Here is a 24,403-nt window from a genome sequence, read left to right as displayed (position 1 = left end):
TGGAAATGTGAAGTCGATTTTTCTCTCAGGAACAGGAGAAACCAGACACTGAATCACTGCTCAATGTTTCATGAGTTCTGTGCGCAGCTGCTGTTGAGGGTTTTAGAGAGGTTTCCCCTTTCAAGAGATCCTTTAGGAGTTCTCTGAGTGTTACTGTCGCTCATCAGACAGCTGCCGCTGCCCCCCCAAACACACACTCAAATGTTTTGGTATCTTTGTGTGGACTTGCCGTATTAAAGATATTATTCAATTTTATTAATAAATGTTTTTCCTTTTAAAGAGGTTCTGGATTTATTTAGAAAGCGTGGCTAACTTTTGCGTCCTTTTGTGTAATAATAAATAATATTGAAGTGATAGTTCACCCAAAAATGAAAATCATTCATGTCATTTCATACGTGTATAAACGTCTTTGTTCTGATGAACACAGAGAAATATATTTGAAGGAATGTTAGCAATTTTCCATTCCGTGACATCTTCGACTGCCATAATAGGAAAAATGTAATGGTAGTCAAAAGTGCCCCAGAACTGTTTGCGTTCCTACTGTAAATTCTTTAAAATATTTCACTTTGTGTTCAACAGAACAAGAAATATACAAATCTGTTTTCCTACTATGATAGTGGATGATGGAAGAATTGTATATATTGTAAGAATATATTTCTTTGTATATAGGTTAGGTTAATGTATATAGGTTTGAAACAACCTGAGGGTGAGTAACGATGACAGAATTTTCATTTTTGAGTTAATTATCCCTTTAATAATATTTATTTATAAGAGCAATAATATTATATTTCACTTCGGCATGTATTTGCAGTAAAATACGGACATGATTTATGTACACATACACACGCAGTGTAGCATCAGTGTGTGAGTTATCATCGTATTGGTGGCACTGGATCTCTGACAGCTAGAATGCTGTCAGACGGCAGTCAGTCCGGTCTTGCCAAAACACACACACACTAGACTGACAGCTGTGTAATGTGTCTGGCAGGAACCTGTCAAACGTGGAGGAAATCGGTGCCTGTTCCTACATCAACCACATCATCACCATGACAACGCTCTACATCCAACAGGTCTGCTATTTCTTTCCTTTCCTTTTTCCCTTTCTTTCATTCTTTCCATGGCGCTGAGTTTCATGTGAAAGCATATTGTGCCTTACTGACATGCTGAATAACAGGATTTGTATTGCCAGTATTTGTATCTCAACTGAATGTAGTAAATCCATGCCAAATCAATTATATGAACATCTCCTTCTGTCTTTAGCTGAAGAGTAAGACTAAAGAGAAAGAGCTGGTTGACCAAACACAAGCCGAGGAGTTTGTCCGCCACGCTTTGGCCTTCTGCGAGAGTCTGTACGATCCCTATCACAACTGGAGGCATCGCATTCACGGGTGAGAAATGCCACCAATGCAAATCTCACAGTTGAGCCTCTGATACACTGCCAGCATTTTCTCTTTTATAGCACGTGATGCTCTTACATGGACTTTCAACCTTTTGTTTATTTGCATTTGCATTCGGCAAGATTTTTCTGTCAGTGACAAAAAGTGCATGGCATGTTTATATCACACGCATGTGACGCATTAAATACCAGTCGTTCTTGAGGGTCCATGAGGGTAAAACACACAGTGCTGCAGAATGGCCTGCAAAACACATAATCCACAGATTAAACTGGTTTACATGGCTTGTTGTTTGAAAATATTTTTCATTATTAAAACAAAATTAATGATAATTTTTTTTAAAGCTGCGATTCATAATTTATTTATCTAGTTAAAATAAATTATTGATTATTTATATTTTAAATGGATTATTTATAATTTGAGCTGTCGGGTACGATTGTGCTTAAAATGTCAGTTTGGTGAAATTGAACTTTATCCTTAATTAAAATTAGTACAAAAAGAAACCTGAAATTTGTTATTTTAGTCAGAGATGCAAAAGGAAAAAATGAATTTCTTTAAAAGTTTTATTAAACAATTTTTTCATCAGAATGAAATCAATTATTTTATCTGATGACATCACCAATACTATGTCTGGGTGGGGAAAATATTACTCAACTGTATTAAAACCAAACATTATTTTTTTTATGAACCAATCAAATCCCAGGGAGTTGAGTCAAGTCATGTCTTACAGTATTTTTAGGAACGCTGTTTCATGCTGTCTATATGAAAAAGTCACAGGCTACTTAAAGGATGTGCCGGTGGATTTGTGTTTCATGTCATGTTACATAATCAAAATCAAAACACGCATATAGTTTGCAGTTATTCAGTAATCTGACCTGTATGAACTCATATTCTGTAAACATACAGTGAAACACACAGCTGTGTTTGACCTGTAAACATGTTGACTGGTTCTACAAGTTCTGAAAAGAGAGTTTCTATCTAATTCATGTGTTTTAATGCGCGTGTTTGTGCTTGAGAGGTTATTTGAGGGCAGTTAATGTTACTTCTGTTACTGTTTTAAATAGGGCTAAGGGCAGAAATGCCACCAAACCTGAAAAAATGCCACCAAACCCATATTCGGCACATCAGATTCCAAAACTACTGACAGGTGATAAATTGGCATCGATCCTTCCTTATCAATTCGAGCCCGAATCTGATCCGGAAAATTAAGATCAAGCCGATACAACTTTGCCAGCCAATCAGAATCGAGTATTTAAATAGACCATGCTATAATGTTAAATAAAGACCATGATATTAAAATAGCTTTTTGCATTAGTCATTTGACTGTACTTAACGCTGATAACTGCTGTTTTTACAGCTGATTCATGACTGTGTGATGTGGCGTTTACATGATGTGTTAAGTAATGGATCTCTTTGTTTGATCTTACAGACAACAGCTCAGCACTGTAGAAAGAAGCAGACAGAAATTCAAAGCAGCACTGCTTACAGTAGAGTTTGTGCCCTTCTTTTATCGTAAGTCTCCGTCTTTCTATCTCTCTCTGAACACGGTTTCATTCTGTGGGCTGTGTTCTGTGTTTGTTTACGGATTAGATCTTCTGATAATGGTTCTATTATTTGACCTTCAGCGATTGCACATAACAGTAGCCGTCATGTTCATGTTGTTTATGTGATCATGTTTTCGTAAGAGCCAGGGGCATGATCTGTCTCTCTCACACTGCCTGCATCTGTAAATGAATGATCTAAATACTTCACTTTATGTTGCCTGTAGCCATTCTTCTGATGAAAGTGTGTAAGTGAGATCAGATGAAGAGTAACGTTGGTGGTTTTATACAATAATATTTAAAGTGTTCGGCCTCTTGTTGCTGTTTCTCCACTGCTTGTGAACAGGTTCCTCTAGTGTTTGATTTCTTGTGTGTGTGTTTCAGAGTGTTTCCAGGAGAGCGAGCACCTGAAGGACAGTCTTAAATGTTGTCTTTTGCACCTGTTTGGATCCATCGTCGCAGGTGGACAGGTGAGCTCAGATCCACCGATGGAATCTATATATCAAATGAACAGTTTGCTTAAAGTTTTATTAGGTTTAATAAAATAAGACGACTGTTAAATTAATGGATTAATTTTTATAAACCAATCATAAATCCAGTAAGCAAACACATGAAAGCAGGAAAACCAATCACAATTGAGTATGTTATTAAATACAATGATGTCATGGCCTGTGGGTGAACTTTGTTACACTACCAACAGGAGATTTATAATCTTGTTTTCTTAGCGTAACGCTCTGTTGGCAATCTCGCCGGCCACGATGGAGGTGCTGATGGGAGTTTTGGGTGATGGTGAGTGTCTGACTGGTGATGGAGAGGACTGGGACAGCGAGGCTCCGGATAGGAAAGCACTGCTGACGCTGGGCTGTTTGAGAGAGGTGGTGCACAGTCTCCTGGCCAGCAGCTCTGATCAGAGACAAGTGGAGATCAGCTCCGTTCTGGAGAGTTACTTTAAACTGCTCAACTCCGACCCTGCTGCCACAGCGCAGGTCAAAGGTCGACCATCTACGCCCCGCTCCCGAAACTGGGAGAGCCGCTTTGTGGCGTTACAGGTGAACATGCTTGGTGAGTGTCTCATGTTTCTACAGAATGACTTTTTGGCCATGGAATGGCTGGTGTCAGTGTATCCACATGAAGTTTTGAACCTTCTATTTAGACAGGAGTCAAAGGACAGATTTGTATCGTAAAGCAACCAATCACAATTCGTATTTTATGTGACACGTAGGGATGTATAATTTGGATAAATGTGTGTAAAAACTAAACCGAATAAACATTTGTGCCTGGGGTCTCGTATAGAATTTATTCCCTACATGAAAATGTTTTAATGTGATCATATACAGTACATTCTTTATAATCTCAATCTGAGATCTCTGTGCCCTTAAAAGATTTCATTGTTATTAAATGATAGTGTTTTCTACTGCAAGCATTTCAAAAACTGCAGCTTTGCACTGAATTTTTTTTTCTCTGTTTTTATAGAAACCATCCAGGACATGTTCGAGTGCACGGACCGCCCGGTTTTGCAGGCGATCTTCCTGAACAGTAACTGCTTTGAGCATCTGACCCGACTCCTGCAGAACAGCAAGGTGAGATCTAGTTACAGCCAGTAACATTCCTGATGCTCCTGCGCTCTCTGAAAGACAGCCTCTTTTGTTAACAGCCTTTTAACAGTTTTTTCCATAATGTTAAAAAATAAAATCTTTGAACCAGATTTACCAGCTCTGAGATGAACCGGAATCAATAAACTTTGATTCCGATCAAATGTATGTTTTTGAAAGGCAAAGAAGAAAGAAATATGCAAAGAGAATTGGTAAACTTTTTTGCATTAATCAAATTTACCCCAAAATTTTATAAATACACATATAATAGACCCTTTTCACACTTCGCGAAGTGGAAAATCTAAAAGAGTTAACTTCCAGCTAACCATTGTAACAATACATCTTATGGCCTTACTTTTGGGCTTTTGCAGAAAACACGTTCTGTTTTAACAGTTGGTGAATTCATTTGTACAAGGCAATCAACATCTCCAAACATAAAGGACAATCGTCAAATCTTTGAGTGACTACGAAAACAGATTCATCTTTTTTTAAAGTCCCCATGAACCTTAATGTTTTCAATCCGTATTTTGATGCATTTCTGAGTAAAATGGACTTTCGAATGAGACAAATTGTGGTCGTGGCTTCCTTTTTTCGCTGCAATTTCAATGGATGTATAAAAAACAGCTGTTGCATTTTGAAATGGAGTTAACAGATGCTCCGCCCATGCAGTTTAACATACCGCCTCATCAAGTTCTAACAAATATAATCCGAAATAATTTTTTTCCAGATCATTTTAAATGAAAACGCATGCACCTCAGCGGCGGCCATAGTCGCATTTGTATTAGTAGTAGTATGACAATTTTCACTTCGCAAACACAGAAGTGTGAAAAGGGTTATTTTAGGGACAATAAATGCGCAAGTTTGTTATTTTAAATACAGACACGCTGCAGGCTTGCCAGATAGGGAGCGATGTGATCACGATGTGCGTGCGGTGCAATGCTCCTGCTTTTCTAGTCGGCTTGTGTTTTCCGCGCGGTTTTAGACATGAAATTGGAATCGCCCCTTACTCATCTTCGTGCCATCCCAGATGTATCACTTCCCGTGTCATGTTATCTTCTTACATGGGACTCAAAATATTCAAATCTCATTGGTACATAATATTTTGTAATAAGATGTACAAGATCCAATGAGTTTTGAAATCACTGGATGCATCGCCATATTTGAAATAAGTGCTCGCACATTTTTGTTTGGGTTTATTTTCAAGCTCAAAATATTACTGACTGAAGAAAGGAAGTCATAAACATGAAGTAGATAATGAGAACATTTTCATTTTTGGGTGAACTCTCCTTTAACAACCTCTGAGCTCATTGAAGGTTTATACAATATGTTTTAGGTAGATTTTGAGAAGCATTTTCACTTCTAGAATCCAACTGTTATGATCATTGTCTTATACAGGAAGCTCATGACCTAAAGCCCTCTGCCACAATGTGGTGATGAACCTGAACATCCGTGTGTGAGTGTGTGTTTAGGAGTGTTGTAGATCCTGTCTGAATGAAGGAACCCATTATTTCGTTGTTTAACTAAAAGAGAAAATGATACATGGGAAAACATTTTGTGTCTTTATGCACACAGGAGCATTTGTCTTGCCAATGTTTCTTTTGTCTATATTTACAGTCCTGTGTTTGGTTTATTTGCCTTTACGAACAGCATACTGTTTGCCTCAGATTGTGTGCTATTGCTCAAGTATCTTTCTCTTTGTCCGTTTATTTATCACTTTACAGCATGTACACCGTATCTAAACTGCTACCATTGCCTCTGTCAATGCATGTGTCTGTCCTTTAGCGACGACACTTAGGTCATGACCTTTGACCTCTTACCTTCTAACCTTTAACCCTTTGCACTTTCCTCTCACCTGACCGTCTGTGCTCGTTGTGGTCTGTCCGGCAGCTGGTTAATGCTAGGTGCACAGCTGCAGACAAGGACCAGAAAGATTTAACCAACAGGTTACTGACAGGAGAGAGTGAGATTCAGGTACCGCCCACCTGTTGCCTGTCGCTTCCACAAGCCACGCCCCCGTAACCCACATGACCACTCCAGTACAAGTTCACGAGTAAGGTTATTGTGATTTAAATAAAAAATGCAAAGATTTTAGAAATAATAGATGTTAAAAAAATTGATAACAGTTTTAAGTTGTTGGGGTTGTAGCGATATTACTTTAATGTTGATTTTAAATAAAATTTACTGTGAAATACCTGACAATACCTAACACTTGGTATTGATATAAATCATTTATTTGTTAAAACTTTTTAACATTTATTTATTTATTTGAAAAATTGTTCATTTGAGAAAATATTTTAAAATGTTTTAACTAAACATTAAGAATTGCAGCTCTGAACCTAGAAAAAATTAAGCTCAGTCCTGCATTAAACAGATGAATGTGAGATCTTGTAATGTAGTGGTCTTGTGTTTATGATGTCCATCATTTCATTATATTAATTTTGCTTGTTCCCTTCCTTTCCCTCTTCACTCGACCTCTGGTGTTATGGTAAAGGTCTTGGAATGCTGTGACATCAGCCGCTTTGTGTTGTTGTGGGGATTATCGGTTTATAGTTGTGTGCTTTACGCTGTAGAAGCATTTTTCTGATTTCATGTATTTGGTCATTTTGTGGTGCTCCGTGTTTGTCCCTCTCCTGCCGGGCTTTGTCTTGTTCTTTAGTGTAAAAAACTTAAACAATGAAGATAGCTTAAATATGATCATGTGATTTCGCTATCAGCCTATCAGGAGTCTGGCATGACGGAGATGGTATTTTGGGCTATGGAGAAGACACGTTCTCTGTATTTATGTGTGTTTGGTGTGGTGGAGGCGGGTTTATAGTGGTTTCTTTATTATTTTCTGTTCCTGAAACTGGTGATCTAAACATTTAAAGGAACAGTTCACACAAATATGGAATTGAGTCATGTTTTTCTAGAAATTCAAAAGGAAAGAGAACATTCATAAGCAAACATATCTTTCCATATAGCACAGTAATGTCATTTTTATTTATTCATTTAGAGTTTCTGCATTTTATTTTAATACGTTTGACAGTCCCAATCAAACATCCAGAGGGTGAGGAAAAGATCACAGAATTACCTTTTTGAAGTGAACTATTCCTTTAACATGGATCATTATTTTATAAGCCTTTTAAAATAGTTGATGTGAAATTCCTAGTCACAACCACAGCCCAGCCAAAACAAACTATTTTGTACTGATAGTCTACAAACAGAACATTACCTGATTCTATTCCTGTCTGTTCATGTAAGCATGAGTCTGTTTGATAAAGAAATCTCCTTTTCATGGTCTTTCATTCATAATTTGCATGGCAAAGTGAACAGACAAACAGCAGGACTAGAACAGGCCACACGCTGCCATCGGATGCATCAGTGAATGTTTTTCCTCCAATCAGGTGTTTCAAGGGAGGCTAGACTCTCTCGCTGTGGCGACCATCAAAACTCTCACCACGGTGATGCTCAAGTCTCCTGCTGCAAAGGTGCGTTAGTATCAAAGAATCCCTATAGTTGCTCTCTCCAAGTTAATATACCAAAGAAGTTCTTTAGAATAAGAATAAAAATTAAGTAAGAACATGTAGTTCATTTGTATTACTCAGTACATAAATAAATATTTTTTATTATTGAATAATTGTGAATTTGATATCATTATATATTATTTTATTAAGATATAGTTTTATATTATTGCTTTAAACCAAAGCTATAACATTTTTCTTTTCCTGTTTTCTATATAGTCTTATATAAATCATGTATAATAATATAAAATATATGATTGTATCATTCTATAATTATCATATTATTGCTTTGAACCAAAATTGCACGGATGTGTAAATATTGGCTGATAATGATAACTGATGATCCTTTAAGGAAGGCAATTACAGATATATATTGGCTGATATAGTTTAGTAATATAACATTTCCTACGACTGAAACAATAGCCAAATAGTTGTCATTTATAAGATAATCATTAAAATACCTTTTTATTCATGCAGGAAGTGTTTAAGGAGAGGATTGGCTACACGCACCTGTTCGAGGTGCTGGTGTCACTGGGCCAACCGTCTATACACCTGCTGAAGGAACTCATGAATATGGTGAGATAAATACTTGTTTTTTGAGTCGCATGGGTTGTTTCATAAATGTGTACACTGCCTCATTTGCAGCTGTTTTTATGGGCTGCTATAGAGGATGGTAAGTAGTCCGCTGTTCTGGAACAGTCCAAGCCAGTCGGCAAACACTCAAGGGAAAGTACACTCTGCGTCTGAAACCAGAGTCGCAGGCATAATTAAATACCAAATGTTACTTGCTGTAGTGTAAACCTGTACATTATAATTGCTACACTTAAACACCATAACAGGACGCAGACATTGGCTAACACAACATTTAAAAGTCACATTGTCACATAGTTGACTGTTCCAAGATGGCGGACACATCACATGTGTGGAGTCGAATGTTGCGACTTTCTGTACATTTCTACCAGCTGTGTCTGAATGCCAGACGTCTCGCTTTCTGTCCTCTCATCGTGGTCTTCTTGCAGGCAGTTGAAGGGGAACATTCCTCCGTAGGTCTTCTGGGCATCAGCAACGTGGACCCTCTTTTGCTGCTCATCCAGTGGCTTCCAGAGCTGGACTCTGCCGAGCTACAGATATTCGCAGCCGACTGGGTCCGCCGCATCTGCGGTCTGAACCGGCGGACGCGAGCCACCTGCGTTAATTCCTTCATGACCCTCAGAGTTCTGATGGCTCTGGAGAGGCACGATCGGGTACACAGGGTCTGTGCCGAGAGCCTGGTTGGTCTGCTGGGCTCGCTAGGCAGTCAATCGCTGAGCCTCACTGAACTCCAGCACCTGCTGAGGCTACTGCGTCAGGACGAACCGGGCCGCGCTCACCCATACGTGGGTCCCGTACTGAGGGCCCTCCTCGGCATGGTGCGCAAACAGGGCCTAGAGAGCGCCATGCAGTATTTTGACCTGTCTCCGCCTATGGCTGGCATTGCCGTGCCCGTGCTGCGTTGGATGGGCTCCGCCTTCAGCTTCTTTGCTTGGCTCTCATTGGACCAAGATCAGCTGGGCCCGCCCAGTAAAGGAGAGAAGAGGAAACAGTTGTATAGGTATGTAACAATGGGGGTAGTAGAGTAGTAACTGGTAGGGTTTAATTCTTCTCAAACTGGCAAAATACATTAACGGAAATCATTTTTGTAACATTTGTATATGCGTTTAGCTTTTTCACTCCAGGCGGAACCGGTTTCGAGGCCTTTATCAGTTCGGCTGGAGTGCTTGTAGTTGCCGTGTGCACCAAGAAAGAATATGTCACCGTCATGCTGCCTGACTACTGCTTCTGTGATTCGCTGTGGGTAAGTCACATGACCAAGAAATTGCCACAGCATGAATTAATCGAGATTTGTTTGTCATTCTGGGAAAATGAATCTAATGATGTTTGTATTCAACCCTCAGCACAGTATTGGTGTAGTTCACGTACCTGGGAAGAGGCCATTTGGCCAAAGTTTGGTTTATATTTATGTGGATGGACAGCAGAAGTTATCAGCACCTCTAAAATACCCAACTATGACAGAGGTAAGAGGCACAACTGTTTCTAGATATCTTTGTTCATTGAGTTTACCTCACACAAAACCTCTCTCCCTCTGTATCTCAGGCCTTCACGTCGTGCTGCATCGGTTCCGCTGGTCACCGCACCACAACCCCTCCCCCCTCTCAAATCCCAGATCCTCCGTTCTCAGGAGGAAACATCTCCGGCCGCTCATCATTGGGCGGTATCCTCCCGGGTTGGGGCGGATTTTTAGGGACCAAGCCTGAATCGGTCACCAAACTCATTTCCGCAGGTACTCAGGACAGCGAGTGGGGCAGCCCCACATCACTGCAGGGGCAGTTGGGAAATGTCATGGTGTTCCATGAGCCCCTTCAAGCCAGTCATGTCAAAGCTCTATGTAGCGCAGGACCAAACTGTATCTCTCCCCTTAAGAGCCAAGAGGCAGAGGTCGGAGACATGGCAAGCAAACTTTTGCTACATTATTCTCCAAAGGTAAGTTGGATGTATTAATAATGGCTGGGTAGTGAGGCGTAAATATGGGCAATGTCCTTAAAATTACATTTCATGCAGTGTGTAATGTTGCTTTGTGTGAAATAAGCAGAGAAATACATTCAAATATGCTTTGAGTTCAGCAGAAGAAAGGAAGTAATATGGGGATGAGTAAAATATGATAGAATAAAACTAAATAGACTGCGACCAAATGCCAGTGCGACAAGTTTTTCGTAATGGTCGCACCGGTGTGCCTGCTTATAATACATTTAATACGCAGAAATGTTATATTGCGCAAGCGTCGAATTCAGTCACTTATTTTCGTCTCCCCTCCTTCAACCATTCTTTCAACACATTTGAATGAAGTTGTAGTGATTATTGTTTATTACCTCATCCCTTGACTCTGGTACTACCAAAGTAAGGGTTGGAGCCACCAACTGAATAACTTGGTAGTGCCACCTCTCTCAAATATTAGTCTAGAGCCCTATCTTACGTCAGACAAAATTGTACCCAATTCAAGACTTATTTCTATAGTGAATTAGGACAATGAGTACCCATTGATGCTATTGCAATATATAAATATATACACATATTTTTCCCAGCCCTAATGTAATCTTTTTGATGCTTTATTAACATGTACATCACTCATCGTCCTCTGATTCATACAGGCTTGTAAGAAACCAATATGCCTGGACCTGTCCCCTAATATGCTGCATGGACGCCTGACGGGAAATAAAGTGGTTAACTGGGAAATCAAAGTATGTTTCCTTTCTCAGAGCCATCGGTGTCCGTCTTGTCTTGTATAAATTATATTAGTTGTAATGTTTTAATATAGCTCTGAACAACTTTGACTTGAATTAAAACGTCACATGATCTGTTTCAGGACATGATAAACTGTGTCGGAGGTCTCCCTGTGTTACTGCCTGTATTAGAACAGTTGACACTTTTGACCCCTGAGTTACATCACGTCGACCCCCCGGGGTCGGAGTTCATCAGCCCTGAGTCTGCAACGCCCGCTGATGGAGACTGGGTCATACTGCCCTCAAACAGGGCGTCGGGTAAGACGTCATTATGATTCCTCATTCTACTTTTATAGAGCTCTCAGGTCTTCAGTGATAACGTCTTGATAACGTTGTATTCTTCGTATGGACATGTATTATTCAGAAGCGAGACTGGAGAAGAACCTGGTGGCAACATTCTTGCTGGTGATCAAACATTTCTTGCAGAGGCACCCCATAAACCAGGAAAACCTTCTGCACTCGCATGCTGTGGCCACGTTAGGAGCTCTTCTTCAGAAGGTACCCACAATTCCAATCCGGTGTCCTTTGGAACACTCCATGTTCTCATGAGCTCTGTGTTTGATTGTTTAACCCACATCTGTTATTTAACACACATATGTCTGTGTATGTGCGTGCGTGCGTGTAGTTGCCTGCGTTCCTGGTGGACGTGAGCGTGCTGGTGGCTGTTCAGCTGCTGATCGAGCAGGTGACGTGTGAGAAGAACTCGCAGCTTCTGCATCAGTTGCACACACACCTGCTCTTCAACTTCAACATCTGGAATCAGGGAGATTTCCCGCTTCGCATTGGTGTGTGTGTGTGTGTCTGTGTGTTTTTTGCGTTCGTTTTTTGTGGCAGATTTGTGACGAGTGTTTTGTTTGTTTCACGGTGAAGGTCACATCCAATACATGTCCACCGTCATCAAAGACAACAGGAAGCACTTCAGGAAGAAATGTGGAGTTCAGTTCCTGCTAGATACCATCCGACTTTACTACGGGTAGGACTGCATTTCCCACAATCCTTCACTCCTCCTTTATGACGCATGTGTTATGTTATTCTCATTCTTTTTCCCTCCGTCTATTATTTTCTTCTTTCTCAATCTCTTCTAGTTTTGGAAGTAAAGATGGAGATTTGAGCGAAGACGACGTAAAGACAATCAGAGCATCTCTCTGTGGCCTTCTCAAGTATTACATCAGCAAGGGCACCACGCAGGAGGAGATCCAGAGCATTCTGGGATACATTGCTGCCACTGGAGATGAGGAACAGGTGAGCTGATATTTGCAAAATCCCAGTTTGTATGTTCTCAGTCTGATCAGTGGCTGTAGGGGAGTTTAGGATTGTGATTGGCTGTCGGATTTGTCTGTTCCTGATGGCGACAAGTCTTACTCTTCTGCCGTATGTGTGCATCCCAGAAAGAAGCACTTTGCATTATTGCTATTGATCTGCCCTTTCTAATCAAATGTCCTGTCAGAATAAACCCTCCTTTGTCTTTTTCGATCTTGCTTATGGCTAAACCTCAAAGTGGATTAACAACCCCGCCAATTAATTCGATACGCAGCGTTTGGAATCCACATCTCATCCTGTTTCTCCTGCTTTTACTACTTGTTTTCTAGCTCTAAGCATTTGACTGATTACACAAACTAAAATGTTTTATAAATCATTGGTCAACCTTCATGCCGTTTGTTGGATTTGGAGATATGAGTTTTTTAGTCAGACAGCGCCAATATCTTAAAGTGATACATTATCTATGTTTTGTTTTTGTTCATTTCTATCCTCTGTGTTTTATTGTTGTCCTGTACGTCCCCATGACTGTGCTGTTATTCTCTGTGTAGCTGTGTGGGATATTGGAGGTGCTGTTGACTTTACTGCAGACCAGTGCGTCACGTGTCCAACTCTTCCTGCTGCTGTTTGAACCGGGAGCGGCCGACTCCTGCTACGCCCTGATGCTAAACAACAAACACTCAGACCGCCTCCGAGAGCTCATCTTCAAGGTCCTTGTTATATATAAATATACCTAAATAAAAAATCTGATAAACCTATGTAAGTGCATAGTATATTGCTAAGAAACAAATATTGTTTGAAAAGCGTGTGGAAGATAATCAGGGCACTTATCTAATGTGTACATTTTGGTGGATCTTTTGACGGATGTGTTCAGAAGCATTATGTTTTTATTACCTAAGAATGAGCTATATACATACATGGAATTCGCCATTTTGTTTCTTCAGTAGCCCTAAACGGACAAACTGCTCTACAGAGCGCATTTCGTAAATACATTATCTCCTTTGTCAAAGAAGAAAAATTGTGACGAATTCTTAGTCCTGTGTCAGCCACCATAGTGCTTCAGAAGGGAGGGGCAAGCTGTGAAAAATTTCATACAATGGACCTTTTAAAAAATGTCTCAAAAAGTTTTTTGTCTGTTTGCAGTTGTTTGAACGGATGCTAAAGTGTGATCGTGTGTATGAGAAGAATAAACACAGGTTACGCTTGAGGGATGTGGGATATTCTGGGCTCGGTCTTCTGTTCTCGGACGTGCAACTCACACCCACCCTGATCAAGTGCCTCCTTCACCAAGTGCTCAAGACCGGTGAGTCTGATCAACTCTTTAATCCTCCAGTCACCTAACTCAGCACATACTTTATTAATAGCTCCATACTGACAACAGTGCTTGTGATCTTAGCCGATATTCCCCATAAATGTGGCAAATGTTTGTAATGAAGCATTTTCTGTTTGACTTTTAGATACTGTGGTGAACTATAAAGACCTGCTGGCTCTGGTTCAGCTGACCCACAAAGCTGGGCCCAGCGTTCGCCTGATCGTGTGCAGGAGGGTGAGAGTTTGCCTCTTATTTACCTTTAAAGGGACAATTCTGTCTTCATTTAAATAATCTTTCTGTATTAAAAAAGGTTATGTTGAGTGTACTGCACGCGTAATGCTCGTGCAAGCTACTGTCAAACACCCTTTGGCTATTTTTTCATGTAGGTAAATTACTTACCATTGTACAGTTAAATACGGAAAACACGGAATGCAGAAAAACAAAAAGTGAAAAAGAATTATGGAATTGGAAAAGCCAATACTGTTGCTGTGTTCAGGTGGCACAAGATGTTGTTTACAAGTTGTACTCACAAGTTCTACAAGCACGTGATGCTTTACAATATGCAATCTCGTAACGACAACTTTCTACTCGACTCATACACGCACATGACTCTCATCCTGCTCTCCATGGTAATGTTTTGTCTCTTCCTGCAGCTGTATGCATTGTTGCAGTCTCAACAGGATGCCGCGCTGCAGATCTCCAAGCAGATGTGTTGGCAAGACACCCTCATGCGTTTGTTTGTCCGGAGCCCGGGGAGCGACGGAGGTTCGGTTTCAGGCCGTGGCGATGCCGCCAGTCTGGGGAGTTTCGATCTGAGCCGCAGCAGCGGAGGAAACCGTCTCGAACCCCCGATGGAGCGCAGGCCGCTGTGTGACGGCATCGGGAGACTGAACGCAGAGCGAGACAACATCAGTGTCGGAGACAGTAGATCCATAGACAGTCTGGATAATGGAGAGGTGATGTCCCTCTCAGACACCCCGGGGGATGCGCCAACACCTAAAGCTTGGATTGGGAAGGCGGGGATTCTGAGTTTGGATCTTTCTCAGATGCATCTGTTCGATCGCGGGGAAAGCGGCAGTCAGACACCTGGAAGCATGCCCAGCACTCCATCACCCATAGAGAACGCCAAAACTTTCCATGTTACCTCCTCTTTGAATGATGACAGCTTCCTGTTTAGTGATAACGTGTCGCTTGGAGAGTCTTTTAGCAGTGTGGAGGTGAGGCTTGAGATTTGTTTTTGAGTCAGTAGATGTACTGTACTTTCGTGTCTAATTTCGCATCTCTTTGCTTTCAGCGCACAGAGGAGGAACTGGGTTCTTTGTTGCTGGAGATTGTGTTGTGTGTCATGTTAAGGGGCGTGGAGGGCTCGGACGACACTGCATGGCTGGAAAGGGGGCAAGTGTTCTCTTCCCTCACCAAACTGGGCACCACCAATGAGATGCTTCTGCCCGTCGATCACATCAAACTCAGGTGAGAGAAGACTTTTGTATCTCAAATGTCAAAATATGTCGTTTTATATCTCACCATGTTCATTTCACCCATTTGTTACTCCAGCCTCATGGAGAGGATGTTAGAATGGGCCGTGACGGACAACCATGATGCGACAGCCGCCACGTTACCCCAACACACGGAGAACGCCGTGCGTCTTCTACACATTGTACAGGACTTCCTGCAGGCTGAAGGTCTGGTGAACCCTGCGCTGTGGACGGAGAAGGTTCTGGAGGGGACGGTTACTCTGATGGATGGGCTGATGGTGTGGTACACCTCGGGGACGCAGTGGCTCCAGCTGTCTCAAGTTGGACTACGACTGCTGCTCGGTTTTATGGCCCAGGATGATCCACAGGTGAGAAGCACATAAAGTTGGATTTTTTATATTTGCATATTCCAAATGCTTCGGTACTGAAAAATACACATCCCTCCATCAGATATAGTGTGTTAATATCGCTTCTTTATTCGGTCAGGTGTGCGCCATGGCGACGGCTAAGCTGAACGGGATCTTACAAACAAAGGCTGTGGACTCTCAGGACGAGGCCTGTTATCTGCTCGGTCGAGTGGAGGGGATACTCAGACGAGCCGTGAGTGAGGAAAGGACGGAGGAGACGTACTCCTACTTAGTGCCTCTCCTGCGAACTCTCCTGAGCAAAGTCAACAAGCTGCTGTACATGGAGCTGCACCTCCCCGCTCTGCCCGACACCAACGGAAGCCCGTCTTTCTTCGAGGACTTTCAGCTCTACTGTAATTCTCCAGAGTGGAGGGTCTACCTGGATAAATACGTAAGGACCTTTAGATCATGAATGAGGCTTACAGTAGGCCTCAGTGTACTGCCTAGTTAGAGGTTTTAAATTACTATATTTACTTAAAGTCTTCATATGGCTTAATATTTTTGCTTGATTGAACTCTACGCAACATTTTTTTATTGATTTGTTTATTCACTTTTTTATTTTATCTCAGCTGTATAGTGAAATGATCAAGCTAGACAAGAATTTGTCAAATAAATTGATAAAAATAACAATAATAATTAACACTGCAGGTCAGTTGAATGAATTGAAGCTTGATGTAGGTTTGTGTTGCCCACCAGAGTTGAAAATAATCTTCAAATGAATCAGATCTTATGGCCGCATGATTCTGACACCATACCACAACAAGTTTTACCCCATATTTACCCTGCTGTGTTTAAAGCAGGGCTTCTCAACCTTTTTGACTCCAAGGCCCCTCATTGTATTTAAAAAGACCCCTCCCACTCAAGATTTTTTACCCAATCACATATTTTAGAGCTTGTCATTAACTGGACTTTATTAATTTAAAAGTTTTTAGTATATGTATTTCAATGCTCATATTGTCTAATTTAAAAATATTACTCCTCTTGAGGCCCCCTTGTGTGCCACAGCCCCCCTGTTGAAAACCACTGCTTTAAAGGAATAGTACACCCAAAAATTTTAATTCTGATCATTTGCCCTCATGCCATCCCAGGTGTATATACCTTCCTTTCTTCGGGTAATTACAAACGGTACGAAACATCGCATATATTAAATGTAGTACGTTTCAGTTTCGCTTAATATGCTAGAAATATGAATCCTTCGCTCTTACAAATGTATGGTTATGCTTAAAAAGACATTAACCCACTGGATTCATTTAACATTACCTTTATGATTGGATGTATGTTCTTTTTGGAGCTTTAGCATGTTGGAAACAATCCCACACAGCAAAATCGCCTGTGTTAAAAAAGGTCAAATGAACTCTCACAGTGTATATATAATCCACGTGAGAGTTCATTTGACCTTTTTAAAACTGGCGATTTTACAGTGCAGCTAACATGGGACATTTTCAGAACCTTGCTTACCATTCTCTTTAAGTTCTCTCAAAACTCAACACTTTCTTGGAGAAATATTATGTCATTGCTAGACACTTAACAAACATTAGTATGAAATCTGTATTCGGGAATGTTAGAATAAAGTTGTTAGAACATATTTTTGTTAGCTGGCTGAATGTACTTAGTGCTGGATATTTTTAATAAAAACTTTGTGTTCGGCCAAAGAAAGGTGAGATGGCATGAGAGTGGTTGAACTTTTCTATTAATAGTAGAGGATAAACCCCATTTTTTTACCTATTAGCTGTTTAACTGATTTGTAGCTGAAGTCCTCCTGTAGCTGTAGTGTTTTTAATCGTTGGTTTATTTTACGCTTGTCAGATCATCCCCTACATGAAGCAGTATGAGATCGAGATGTTCAGTCAGGGTCATGAGAACATGGCTCTGTACTGGAAGGATTGCTACGAGGCCTTCATGCTCAATCTGCACCGCAGAGATCGAGAGAGAGGAGAGAGCAAGATACGCTTTCAGGTACACATTTGAGTGTCAAAATTGAATTGAATTCAGTATTCTTACCTACATCAGTCACACATAATTGTGTTTTCTCTCGACCTCAGGAGCAGTTTGTGGAGCCGTTCAGCCGCCGCAGCCGACAGGAGAACCTGAGGTACAACAGCATGCTGAAACAAATCCACACACAAAACAGCGCCATCCTCAGACAGTGGAGAGCAGCGCGCAGAGGGCTCTTCTGTGAAAGAGGGCCGTGGGTGGACAAGTGAGTGTTGTTGGGTTATAATTCTTTAATTCGTCTGTGTGGAGAATCTGGCCGGCCAGCAACTCGCAATGATAAATGTAGTATTTTATGTTTCAAATGTAGTATTTTATGGTCCATTGTGTCATTGGGTGTGCCAAGATTTGTACCTTAACCACACAGAGCATTGTTTGACAGGGATGGTTTCCAGATCTAAGATCTTTAAAACAACTTTTTGTGTATCGACAGGCAGCAGAAAGATGTACACTGGAAGCTTTCCAGCGCCGAGAACTACTCTCGAATGCGGCTGAAACTGGTGAGGAACTACACCTTTGACCTTCACAAGGAAGCCAGCGCCTTGAGAGACAACCTCGGTGAGACAGGCAAATCGACAAGACGTTTCCTGAATGCTGTTTTTGTGTTGTGCTGAAAATGAAAAATAACTGACGCTGTGTTTGCCGCCTCAGGTGTGCAGCATCAGCAGTTGAACGCTGAGTCGCTTTTGTTAGAAGCGGTCAAACAGGTGAAGGTCAGTGACCTTGAAGATGACGTCCTGGAGCTCCTGGAGGAAGACCCTGCATCAGCCAATCAGTGAGTCTCAGGGAAGATGAACATGAGTAGCCAATCATCGCTTCACAATTCAGACACTTGATATATCACAAAATTGACACCATTTTAGTTATACCTACAGTTTATTCTCTTCTTGTGATTTGTTTTCAGGACTGATTCAGAGGAAGCCAGTCAGAAGGAGAAGTTAGTGATCTCTGAGGACTGTCAGCTGGTCACGGTGGTGGACGTGTATCCAGGCCGCCTGGAGCTCACCACCCAACACATTTACTTCTATGACAGCAGCCCAGAGAAAGAGGAAGGTGAGTAGAACGAAAAAGAATACCATATTGGGATATTTGACATGTTTTTTAACCGATTTTGGATACATTGTTGGTTTATTTTCTCAGGCGTGGGTCAGGATTTTAAATGGCCTCTGTCTCAGATCAGAGAGATCCACCTGCGCAGGTACAACCTCCGGCGATCCGCTCTGGAGATCTTCCTCATCGATCAGACCAACTACTTCCTCAACTTCACAAAGGAGGTGGGCAATCCGTCAAACATCCAAAACCACGTTCTTTGTGTATTTGTCATCTTTGAAACCTTTAGCAAATAGTTCAGTGCACGGTTTAACCTGCTTTCTCGTCTCTTGTTCTTTTCTGGTGAATGGTTGTCTGTGGATTTGGTCGACAGGTGCGTAATAAAGTCTACAGTCGAATGCTTCTGCTGCGATCTCTCTCTCTAGACGCAACACGCTCGCCTCAGGAACTGCTCAAAGCCTCTGGACTCACTCAGGTCACTACACTTAACTAATTTAACATGTATACATTTAAATTATACATTTAGCGTAAAGAGAAACGTCTGAGGTTGTCGTTTTGATGGTTTGTTCCCTCTCTTTCATCAGAAATGGGTGAACAGGGAGATCTCCAATTTTGACTACCTGATGCAACTGAACACCATTGCAGGAAGAACATACAATGATCTCGCTCAGTATCCTGTGGTGAGGGGCATTTCCACACATGTTTGAGTTCGTGTTTGAGTTCAAAATGATCTTATGTGGTTTGATCTGGTGTTTGCATCGTAGTTTCCCTGGATCCTGTCTGATTATACATCCGAAGAACTGGATCTGACAGACCCGCGGGTGTTCAGAGATCTGTCCAAACCTGTGGCGGTGCTGAATGAGAGGAACGCCAAAGCGGTCCGAGAGAAGTGTGTTTGTTTCTTTTGTTTATATCTCTCTCTTTCTCGGTTTACTTGGTCACACTGTTTAACGTTTTTTACTGTACTGCTCTCAACAAAAAGGCTTTAACAAATCGTAGACATCAAACGTTTTGTATATAACATGTTGCGCTATAGACTGTTTAAACAACAACAATAAAAACAAACATTATGTGGCCCAAACTTAATTTACGGTTGACCTGCACAAAGAATCAAGAACTGTCGAGTAGTTTTAATGTTATTTAACACAATTGATGTACAATCAAATATAAATTATTATCAATATGGATTAAATAAATTGTTATATTATAACCAAACACAGACAGGAAGTTTAATTCAGGTCAGCCTCTTGCACCGATGAAATAGTCTATTGAAAGTTTGTCGAAATTTGTTGTCTTTCTCCATCAGAGTTATTATAGTTTTTTTAATATGATTGTATTTTAATGTTTTGAATTAGCTTTTTGTGTTATATTGTTCATTTGAATACAATTTTATTTGTATATCTTTTTATTAAGGGAGTCAATTAAACAATCCAAATGTCATAGTTTACACACCAGGATTTTGGATACACATTTTAATTAAATTTTTAGAAAGTTTGTTATTTTGTAATTATGTTGTATATTTTTATAGTGCTTTTATAGTTATATTCTGCATGTTTCCATGTTATTTTAGACTTCTGTTGTAAATTTGCAGTCTGTTTCTGTAATTCAACGTATTTAAAAAATATGTGAAAAATTGTTCTTTTTTTACAGTATAGTTTTAGTTTAACTGTAACGATCTTGATTGGCATCTATTAAAACATTTTCAATCCCAAGCAATCCCTAAACGTCGCACCATTGGATGAAGTTGATGTGTTTGTGTGTGTGTGGTTGGTTGTAACTAACGTTCGACTGGCCCTCTGATCTGTAGGTACGATAATTTTGAAGACCCCACGGGCACCATCGACCGTTTTCACTACGGCACCCACTACTCAAACGCTGCTGGAGTCATGCATTACCTCATCAGGGTCGAACCCTTCACCTCCCTGCACATACAGCTCCAGAGCGGCAGGTAAATTACCTCTCTCTCCTCTTCCCTTGTCGTGTACTTTTGTGTGCTGTGTTTTCCTGGAGTCTGATAAGGTTGGTCTGACTGTGCAGGTTCGACTGCGCGGACCGACAGTTTCATTCGATTCCTGCCACCTGGCAGACGCTCATGGACAACCCCAATGACGTCAAAGAGCTCATCCCAGAATTCTTTTACTTCCCAGAGTTCTTGGAGAACCAGAATGGTAAGCCGATGGACAAACGCATTATAAAAAGTCAAAGAATATTTTTACCTTTTTTGACTTTCACCTTAATATTGTAAAGATTATCTGTCACTCTCTGCGTTGTAGGTTTTGACTTGGGTCGTCTGCAGATCTCTAAGGAGCGGGTGAATGATGTCATCCTGCCTAAATGGGCCAAATCGCCGGAGGATTTCATCTACAAGCACCGCAAAGCCCTGGTGAGTCGGTTTCTAATGACCCATCACGGTCCTTCCCTACTAACCTCAATACAGAACCTGCTGAGGTGAGAGAGAGGAACAGATACCAAGTGAACAGATACACTTTCATCTCAATTCTCTGGCCACTTCTGGCCTATTAAAAAACTGACGGAGTAAAAAAATAGTCCCGTGAAAGGGTATGAAAGTAGAGCAACAAAATATGTGGCGAAAGAAGCTCAATGATAAGAATTTGGCATTTGCAGAGCAACGGTTGTGGGCTTGATTCCCACGTACTGAAACATTTTAAGTTGGGTATCACTTATTTATGTCAATGATGTTTTTCTCTGTGCAGGAATCGGAGTATGTATCTGCTCACCTGCATGAGTGGATTGATCTGATCTTCGGTTATAAACAGAGGGGTCCCGCTGCAGTCGAGGCCCTTAATGTCTTTTACTACTGTACATATGAAGGTATGACGTCCTACATACAGTACTGCCATATTATAATCTACCGCACCGTAGTGATGTTCAACTGTTGTTAAAAGGATTGTTCACCAAAAAAAGTTAACTTTTGTCATCATTTACTCAACCACAGTTGTTCCAAATCAGTATTAATTCCTCTGTTAAGATTTGGAGCAATTTGAGGATGAGTAAATGATCATTCTTGCACTTTAAAAACCGACAGTGTGCTATTTATGTTTTTTGTGTGTAGCCAGAGATGAAGTGTTTCTTAATGTTTCAGGAGCTGTTGATTTAGACGCTATCACAGACGAAAAGGAGAGGAAAGCTGTGGAAGGCATGATCAGTAACTTTGGACAGACACCTTGCCAGTTACTGAAGGTACTGACAGGATTATTCCAGTCTATGGAATCTATTATGCCCATGTTGCATTATTTGTGAGTTTTATATGCCAAAGGCGTCCATGTAACTTTTAGCTACTTGTTAGCAACCGCCGTTTTAAACCGTTAAAAAATCCCAAGTGGGTTATAACTGGTGTGTTTTATGTCATAGATTAAAACGTGAAAATATTCAGAGCCTTTGTAAATCACAGACCTTACTTCAGGCGATTTAATCATTCAAAAAACCCTTAGACTTTGGGGCGATGGAAGTCCTAAAATGCTAACTCGCTTCTGGGGTTTGGGTACAAACATATCATTCAATACATGACTTCAAAATGCTGGAACATTTTCTGCTTGACAGCGTGATGTTTGTGTGTGTGTTTAGGAGCCACATCCTGCACGTCTTTCTCTGGAGGATCTGGAGAAGAGGAGGTCTCGTCTGGACTCCTGTCCTCTCAACATCTTTGAGCATCTCATTGAACTCAAATCATTCTTTGTTGAGGTGCGTGTCCTCTAACTGTCAGTCAACAGATGTTGGTTTAACTAACTGGTTGTCTCTCACGTACGTACAGTAAAATACTGAGGTTTAAGGTGTCTGACGAGTTCCTAATCATCTTGTTTTAGGGCATCAGTGATAATGTTCCTCTGGTTAAAGCCGTGGTCCCCAAGAACCAATCACATTCCTTTATCTCGCAGGGAAGTCCGGACACTCTGGTAGGTCTAAAATCAGTTAGCATATGTATCAACATCATGTGAAGTTTGCTTCATTTTTCATATCCTAAATGTGTTTTTGGTTACAAGGTCACATTGAGCCAGAATTGTTTGATGGGATTGCATGGTTGGCTGCCTTACGACAAAACCATATCCAACTATTTCACCTTCATCAGAGACCCCACAGTCGCCAGTCCGAAGTGAGTTTGTCTGACGTGATGTAACACTTATGTTGTTTGTGCAAGGTTGTGGGTTGTGTGAAGGAATGGACTGTAAGTCTCTTTGGATAAAAGCATCTGCCAAATGCATAAATGCAAATGTAAAGGAATACATACTAGATCAAATATGATAAAGTTCTTTCTCTCACTCAGGACTCAGAGGTTCGTAGCGGGTCCGTTCTCTCCAGGGGTTGAGGTCTCCGCTCAGCTGTTTGTTGTATCTCACGATGGAAAGCTGCTCTTTAGCGGAGGCCACTGGGACAACAGCTTGAGAGTGACATCACTCGTGAAGGGCAAAACAGTGGGGCAGCACATCCGTCACATGGGTAAGGGGATCTCGGCGTCAGTTTTTTTTTATCACATGTCACAGTTTGTTCTAAATTAAATATGCGTTTGGTCTCACCTGGCAGACATTGTGACGTGTTTGGCCACTGATCACTTTGGGATTCACCTGATCTCTGGCTCGAGAGACACCACCTGCATGGTGTGGCAGGTGCTTCAACAGGTACATTTTCAAATGAAACGTTTTGTTTCCTGCTGTATTGTTTTGGGAATCTAACGATGTTGTATGTGTAGGGTGGTGCTCCGGTGGGTCTGTCCTCTAAGCCCGTGCAGGTGTTGTACGGACACATCGACGAAGTTGTCAGTGTGTCTATCAGTACAGAGCTGGATATGGCTGTTTCTGGATCAAGGGTAAGACATTTATGTGACCACTTCTCTGCTACGGAACATTTATAACCAAATTAAAATGTTAAACAAATTCCATTTAATTATTAAAATATTATTTTATTATTTATGTAATTGGGAAAAAAATGAATGAAAACGGAGGTACTTCTGGACCAGTGTTAACATCTTGCGAACTGGTACTATTAATAAAATATCACAAATTGTGTGTAAAAGGACGGAACAGTGATCATTCACTCTGTGAGGAGGGGTCAGTACATGCGCTCCCTGCAGCCGCCGTGCGAAAGCTCTCTGCCCATGTCCATCATGCACCTGGCTGTCTCCTGGGAGGGGCATCTAGTGGTGCACACCTGCATTGAAGGCAAAGCCACATTAAAGGTATGAACACACAAGTCTTTTATACACACAAACACACACACTTTTGTACTGTAGCATGTAAACAAGACCACTCTGTGTTTTCAGGACAAGAATGCTCTGCACTTGTACTCTGTTAATGGAAAACACCTGTGCAGTGCTTCCCTGAAGGAGCAGGCGACAGAGCTGTGTGTTTCAGGAGAATATGTTGTGATCGGAAGTGAACAAGGTTTTCTGTCTGTCAGAGATCTCTACAGGTACGGCTCAGAGATCTCTACCTGCCCGTTAAACTCAAATGTAAAGCCATGGGTATAGCAGAGTATTGCAAAAAGACGCATACTTTCTGATTTAGGAAGTGACATCACATGTCATTCAAGACCACATGTATCTGAGGTCCTT

General features: G+C 41.1%; 1 protein-coding gene across 2 annotated transcripts in view; it reads left to right on the top strand.

Annotated features, from left to right (window-relative positions):
• The window catches only part of nbeal1 (neurobeachin-like 1), a 39,212-nt gene that overhangs the window by 10,140 nt on the left and 4,669 nt on the right, over positions 1–24,403 (top strand). Inside the window, exons 5-52 of one of the 2 annotated variants that reach the window (XM_079461100.1) lie at positions 989–1,070; positions 1,261–1,388; positions 2,824–2,906; positions 3,320–3,405; positions 3,661–3,997; positions 4,409–4,515; positions 6,415–6,498; positions 7,911–7,994; positions 8,505–8,603; positions 9,047–9,618; positions 9,729–9,861; positions 9,962–10,081; positions 10,161–10,547; positions 11,213–11,302; positions 11,428–11,602; positions 11,709–11,842; positions 11,970–12,129; positions 12,215–12,317; positions 12,430–12,586; positions 13,153–13,311; positions 13,745–13,904; positions 14,059–14,147; positions 14,567–15,130; positions 15,208–15,383; positions 15,468–15,756; positions 15,875–16,186; positions 17,602–17,751; positions 17,838–17,995; positions 18,221–18,345; positions 18,439–18,562; positions 18,692–18,840; positions 18,928–19,061; positions 19,211–19,312; positions 19,422–19,517; positions 19,602–19,726; positions 20,645–20,785; positions 20,875–21,005; positions 21,111–21,220; positions 21,552–21,669; positions 21,941–22,038; positions 22,423–22,539; positions 22,662–22,751; positions 22,839–22,948; positions 23,120–23,292; positions 23,377–23,471; positions 23,543–23,659; positions 23,867–24,028; positions 24,113–24,261. In XM_079461100.1, the coding sequence (XP_079317226.1) occupies positions 989–1,070; positions 1,261–1,388; positions 2,824–2,906; positions 3,320–3,405; positions 3,661–3,997; positions 4,409–4,515; positions 6,415–6,498; positions 7,911–7,994; positions 8,505–8,603; positions 9,047–9,618; positions 9,729–9,861; positions 9,962–10,081; positions 10,161–10,547; positions 11,213–11,302; positions 11,428–11,602; positions 11,709–11,842; positions 11,970–12,129; positions 12,215–12,317; positions 12,430–12,586; positions 13,153–13,311; positions 13,745–13,904; positions 14,059–14,147; positions 14,567–15,130; positions 15,208–15,383; positions 15,468–15,756; positions 15,875–16,186; positions 17,602–17,751; positions 17,838–17,995; positions 18,221–18,345; positions 18,439–18,562; positions 18,692–18,840; positions 18,928–19,061; positions 19,211–19,312; positions 19,422–19,517; positions 19,602–19,726; positions 20,645–20,785; positions 20,875–21,005; positions 21,111–21,220; positions 21,552–21,669; positions 21,941–22,038; positions 22,423–22,539; positions 22,662–22,751; positions 22,839–22,948; positions 23,120–23,292; positions 23,377–23,471; positions 23,543–23,659; positions 23,867–24,028; positions 24,113–24,261 (7,644 nt within the window). The remainder of the gene's footprint in view (positions 1–988; positions 1,071–1,260; positions 1,389–2,823; positions 2,907–3,319; positions 3,406–3,660; positions 3,998–4,408; positions 4,516–6,414; positions 6,499–7,910; positions 7,995–8,504; positions 8,604–9,046; positions 9,619–9,728; positions 9,862–9,961; positions 10,082–10,160; positions 10,548–11,212; positions 11,303–11,427; positions 11,603–11,708; positions 11,843–11,969; positions 12,130–12,214; positions 12,318–12,429; positions 12,587–13,152; positions 13,312–13,744; positions 13,905–14,058; positions 14,148–14,566; positions 15,131–15,207; positions 15,384–15,467; positions 15,757–15,874; positions 16,187–17,601; positions 17,752–17,837; positions 17,996–18,220; positions 18,346–18,438; positions 18,563–18,691; positions 18,841–18,927; positions 19,062–19,210; positions 19,313–19,421; positions 19,518–19,601; positions 19,727–20,644; positions 20,786–20,874; positions 21,006–21,110; positions 21,221–21,551; positions 21,670–21,940; positions 22,039–22,422; positions 22,540–22,661; positions 22,752–22,838; positions 22,949–23,119; positions 23,293–23,376; positions 23,472–23,542; positions 23,660–23,866; positions 24,029–24,112; positions 24,262–24,403) is intronic. The other variant, XM_079461101.1, reaches the window with a different exon arrangement.

This window comes from Barbatula barbatula (genome assembly GCF_947034865.1).
Source record: "Barbatula barbatula genome assembly, chromosome: 7".
In the NCBI taxonomy this organism is placed as follows: Eukaryota; Metazoa; Chordata; class Actinopteri; order Cypriniformes; family Nemacheilidae; genus Barbatula; species Barbatula barbatula.
Note: the sequence above shows the minus strand (reverse complement) of the source record. Positions and strands in the feature narration are given on the sequence as shown.